This window comes from Monopterus albus, unplaced genomic scaffold, assembly GCF_001952655.1.
Source record: "Monopterus albus unplaced genomic scaffold, M_albus_1.0 scaffold387.1, whole genome shotgun sequence".
Lineage (NCBI taxonomy): Eukaryota > Metazoa > Chordata > Actinopteri > Synbranchiformes > Synbranchidae > Monopterus > Monopterus albus.
Window position 1 is genome coordinate 394,687 of NW_018128267.1, and position 6,000 is coordinate 400,686.

At 41.6% G+C, this 6,000-nt stretch overlaps 1 protein-coding gene across 10 annotated transcripts in view; it reads left to right on the forward strand.

Moving 5' to 3' along the window:
• lrfn2b (leucine rich repeat and fibronectin type III domain containing 2b) overlaps nucleotides 1–3,404 on the forward strand; it is a 224,279-nt gene extending 220,875 nt beyond the window's left edge. For all 10 annotated transcript variants that reach the window (XM_020585930.1, XM_020585936.1, XM_020585931.1 and 7 more), the window contains one exon: nucleotides 2,045–3,404. In XM_020585930.1, the coding sequence (XP_020441586.1) occupies nucleotides 2,045–3,014 (970 nt within the window). In that variant the 3' untranslated portion in view covers nucleotides 3,015–3,404. The remainder of the gene's footprint in view (nucleotides 1–2,044) is intronic.
• The last annotated feature ends 2,596 nt before the right edge of the window (nucleotides 3,405–6,000 follow it).

The window sequence follows — 6,000 nt, forward strand, 5'->3', positions numbered from 1 at the left end:
TACACAGCTACTAGAGGTTCTTGTCAGTTAAATGTAAACATAAGTTGCCTTTAAGCATTCAGGCTAACAGTTTTCTTAGGATGGCAGTCTATGTCACCAAAAATCCTCATGTTGCCACAGTTCTTCAGGGAATGATTTGGGCCTTAGTTTGATGTTCTAACATACAATATGAACCATCGTCAGTCTGAATCAGACCAATATCATAAAGACAGAGTAATGGGTTAGTCAGATAAGCACTCTTAGAGAAGACATCTTAGACCCAGGTTAATCTGAGGTCATTTTGCTCCAGATAAAGTTGATACTGATCAAAAATACAAGTCTCAGTTCTCTGCCATGAAAGTTGGTTAGTGGTGAAAATGGGGCTTTGTAGAGTTTTATCAGATCCTCAAAATGAGTTTGGATTAGCTTTCAAAAGATAAGATTCCACCCCTCGCATAGCACAGTCCCTAACTTAGTTATTGTTGGGTCCCCATTCTGTCCCTGGATCTACACCTACACCAGTCCTGCCCTAGTCGGGGGGTTTTTTCAGGGAAAATAATAAGTTCTATTGTAAGCCTAACTCTGCATTTTCAATATTCACACCTAAAGAGCAGTATACCCTGTACTTCCCTAACTGTAATTCCCTATTGTAAGCCTAACTCTGTATTTTCAATATTCACACCTAAAGTATACCCTGTACTTCCCTAACCATCATCAAGCATAGCCTCCAGGGTTGACACGGATTGTCCTCCTTTGTTTTTCCTCTAGATTTTCTCTGTCAGTCTCTGTTTAGAGGACGGAGGGGCTGCTCCCCTCTCACACACACACAGTCAGCTGTGCATTTACACACGATGCTTATAATGCCAATGCTTGAGGTGTGAAGGCATGGACATTTAACCAACCTCCGGCAACGGCTCTACACCCACCCCCTGTATTTTGTCTCATAAGGGCAGCACTGTGGTGCGGTGGACCTATGGATTGAATGACCAGGGATGATGTGAATCCCTGCAAGGGAAACTGTTGGCCTGGAAAGAGTTAGATAGTGTAGTGGTTAAAACAAAGAATATAGTTAATAGTTAATGCATAACATGTAGTATGTTTTGTTCTCTTGTACTGCTCTCTGAGAGGGGTTCAGGCACCAGGCCTCCTGTTGTTTAGTACATCTTGCAGGGTGTTCCCGAAAAAAGAGAAGCAAGACTAGGTTGACATCAGAGCGGGGACAATAACAGGAAGCGAGAAATTGAAATAAAGTTAGCAACAGAATTGATCAGGTGCATGTGCATGAAGACCCTGGGAAAAGAGTTGCCCTGTGGCCGGCTGCCTGACGTCCTCTGCTTGAGAGACTAGACTGACAAGGTGATCCTGTATCCTGCCCTCTCAATCATATTTCAATAATATTGTTCAATAAATGACTCTTGGCACTGCATTGATTTTCTGTGCATTGATTTTATCCCACGGCAATAGACATGCACAGATAGACATGCACAGACATATATATTTGTTCACACAGTATTTCAGCTCTCCAGAAAGCAATACCCCAACACCTGACAGTTCCCTTTGGTCCAACTCTATCTTGGATTGGCCCATATAAAATGTGCTACACTCTCCAGTGTTTCTTGCCCTTCCTGGATTTTCTACTTATTTATCACTGCTCCACAGCTCACATGTCAAATGGGCCCTCTGTACACTGCAGCAAGACAGATGGCTCTGAATGATAAAGCCAGTTAATGATGGCTGTCTGTTAAGGCAGCAACCACAGAGAGAGCAGAGAGAAATTCCAGGAAATGCAAATGGAAATTCTGGTTCTCCTTTAATGAATAACAGCACTGGCAATAGAGCTTGTATTACCTACAGCAACAATTTGTTACAGTTAAGTCTCCATTTCCTGAAATTAGGTGTACCCTGTTCAGATGTTGATGGCTCTGTCATTTATAGCATTTACTGTAATCTTTCATCTAGGTTTTTACAACTACCTTTGTGTCTTTAAAAGAGATATCTGTCCATAACAGAGGAAGACCACTTTATCTTAATACAGGTCTTAATTGTTTGTTCTGTCTTTGTTAAGGATGATCCCGGCCTCCAGCAAAGCTTTCTTGGTGACGAATCTGGTGTCTGGGACTCGCTATGATCTGTGTGTGTTGGCTGCCTGGGATGACACTGCCACCACGCTTACAGCTACCAACGTTGTGGGCTGCACACATTTTTTCACCCAGGATGACTATCCTCAGTGCCAGTCTCTGCCCAGCCAGCTGCTGGGGGGCACCATGATCCTGGTTGTTGGAGGTATCATCGTGGCCACCCTGCTTGTGTTTATTGTCATCCTTATGGTACGCTACAAAACTGCAGATACTGAACCTCCGGTTGGGAAGCTATCTAGTGCCAGTGACACACACTCTCAGACCAACGGGGGTCGCTTCAGGCATAATGGATGTGTTATGCCCCAGCCTCAGCTTCAGCCTGAGCTGAAGGTCAAGGCCAAAGTGACTGTGCAGGATGAGGTAGTGGAGTTCAAGTGTGGCTCCCTCCAGAGCAGCCTCACATCTTCTTCTGCTTCCTCGGGCTCCATGGCTGCGGGCTCATGCAGCCCCAACAGCACACTTGCAAATATTTGGAGGCCAGCTCCCCATAAGCCTCAGTCCAACCTGGACCAACTCCTTGGGGCTTTCACCTCACTTGACCTGCGGGGAGCACAGGGCCATGACCTGGGAGTCTCTAGTAGCTCTGCAATAACATTAGCCAAGCCCCGTGCTGACAGGGAACCACTACTGGGCCAGACACTGGACTCCAGCCTTAGCCGGCTCCTCATGGTCCCACTGGACTCCAAACTGAAACGAAGCCAGTCCTTTGACATGGGAGATGTAGCAGGGGCTGGTGCTGGTCAGCTGTGCAACAAACCACGCAGGATCAGCAATATCTGGACTAAGAGAAGCTTGTCTATAAATGGCATGCTGTTGCAGTGTGAGGAGGAGGTGGATGCAGGAGGGAGCAAAGGGACGATTGACAGCACTGACTGGGTGATAGAGAGTACTGTCTAGGAAAGAATGAAGACGGCACACTGTCAAACACTGCCCAACTGGATGGCCAACACCCATGCCCAGACAGACAGGCTGCTCTAAGAGCCTTTGCCCCACATAAAGCACATTCATTTTCATCCCTTCCTCTCTGTTGGCCAGGCTCATGTGAGATAGGACGATGGGTTTTCACAGTTAAAGCCAAATACAAATTGTTTTGCCTCTCACTTTGTACAAAGATATAATAAAACAACTGATCAGCCACTAAGAGCTGAAGGGAAATGAAGGAGCAATGCTACTCTATCAATTACAGAAATACAGTATGTGGTCATGCACATGGACTGTTATTATACTGTATACATTTAAAATATAATGAAAATATCTTATTTTGATGGTCAAACATGAATACACAAAATATTTTGTTTAGATTTATGAAAAAACATGTGTTCACAAAGTTGTGTGTGAATATATTAACTTTCTATACAAACTGTATATTTAAGCAGTCACTCAATAATTCTGTAAGCTAATCATAACTTTTATCTGACAACACAGATTATCCTAAACTATGGATGTGCTGTATGTGAAGACTCAGCTACTGGTTTAAAAAAGGCCAAATTATTGAGAAGGAAATTTGTGCCAGGATGTTGTAAGATAATTCAACCTGTCACCAGAGTAATTGCTGAGATCTGTAAACATGGTCACATGAGGCATAAAATGCAAGAAACACGAGCATCCAGACCATAAGACAGGTTGGAATCAAATTATCAAGATTAGTTAAACCAAAGATTCCCAGTTCTTATTGCACCCATCTGCCATCAGGCTGCATGGAAATGATATGATTTAAAAAAAAAGTTGGTGATAAAATTTTATGGACAATTAGAACTTCGTGGCCAGTAATGGGTTAATTTAATTATATATTTGGGTCATTTTGTATTGCAAATTTCCTCATCACTCATGTTTCACCACCAGCAGCACTGAACTGATCTGAAAAAAAGGTCCTATGTGTATGAGGTAACCGGTCTATCACCACCTTTCAGCCTTCAGCAGGCCATGAAATCTGTGTGAGGACACCTAAGTGTTGCTGAGAGGTTTATTTTGCATTGTTTTAGTAAGTAAACACAATAAAACACATACAAACAGGGGCAGCAATGTGGATGACTGTAAATGTGTGGTGTCAACAATCACTACATACCCCTCTCCCTTACCATCTTTCCTTCAGAAACATGCTGTACATTATAGAGCCAGAATTTCCCTTTAAACACTATATCCAGTTTTGGAAGTCACAGAAGATTATTGTTATGCATTTATACAGATGAGGTTAATGAGTTTCTCATTATGTTTGCAAGGTTGTACATTTCCTACATTTTTTTAAAAAGTCCCAGAATTTGTTTTGAGATTGTACTTTGAATCATTTTGTATAAATAGACCACTATCAATGTCACTTTTTTCAAAAGGTTGACCTCACTTTTTGGAAACTTAAATCTGCTCTGTTCTCCTCAGTTGGGTTTAATAGAAAATCTTGGGACATTGGACTTTCATTAAATTGGTTCATTATTAGATTTACTTACTAAACCATTATTAAACAACACGAGTTTATGCCTAACTGACCCATGAGACTGTTTAGTCCAGTGTATACACTCATGCTGTCATTACTCGTGTGGTGTCTGAATGATTTTTTTGTGGTATTTGGGATATGCCTGTGTGTATACAGTGTTTCTGTATATAGATTTTTTTTTTTTTTTTGCATCATACACCAGCTGGTATATGTGTGGCAGGTGAACTTCACTGTGTTGTTACAGTGCAGCTGGTCACATTTCTTACCTGGAGCTCTAAGTTTTATGTGTGGTCAAATCTGTTGTTTTTGCTACTAAGATAAAGCTAAAAATCTCTTGAAACCTGATTTCTTCTTTTACTGTAGCTGAAAGCCATCTGGAAGATAAACAAAAGATGAATACCAAATACTGAATGCGGATCACTGGCATGGAGCCACACACTCTGCCAACATAATTCTTCACGATTTGATGTCCTACAGTGGACCCTTAATGAATACCAAGACTATATTCCTTAGACGAATATTGCTATATGTGACCACCAGCTGACTCCAAATGTTTGTCACACAGATCAAAAGCATAGACCACCAGTTGCAGTAATACTGTAAATGCAGTGGTTTGTAGCTGTATGGGTACAAGTGTGAAAACTGAAACAAGAACTATACATAATCCCGTTCATCTAGCAGACTATAAATCTTGTGTTCCTAGGGGTCTTTAGAGGTTGCAGTGTCCATCACATCCCACAACACAGAACTACCAGTATGAACACTGATTATCTTGATTTATAGTTCTGTGGTTCTGAGGGGGTTATTGCACTGTATGGTGGCTCTGAGCTGCGCAAAAAACTTTACATTTCACAAAATACCATAGTATTTTACACAACGCAAAATTAAAAGAAAAAAAAAGATGTTTCATGAAACACAACCATATTTCATAAAACAAGGCAGAATGAAAAAAAACACCACAGCATTTCAGATTATGGAGAAGGCATGGATACCACTGCTTGCTCGGGACTGCACAGAACCCAAGTCCACCAAGAGCAGCTTACACTATACAGAAGTAAACTCTCATGCATTGGCTACAGATACTCATGCTACTAAAATGACTTTGAAAGGATGGCAGGAGAAAGGTTTTGAGAGCTGATAAGAAGAAGCAGCTTCTTCTGAATCCGGATCTGGTATGTAGATTTATTAGCTGCACTTACAGCAGCATCTCATTTTATTCTACCACTCTGCCCATATGTTCCCATATTTAAACATTCTGCACTATTTTTCAGTGGAGCCTGGGCAATAACAGGAGTTCCATATCATGTATATAGTCTATATTTGCTCAGTTTGACTTGTTTGTTCTGAGAAAATTTGGCAAACTGGACTTGACTTGGCACCTATTTCATGTGGTAATTCACTGAATGATTTATCTGTTCAGCTGGCCAGAGGTCAAGAGACTGACTTTGCCAGTCA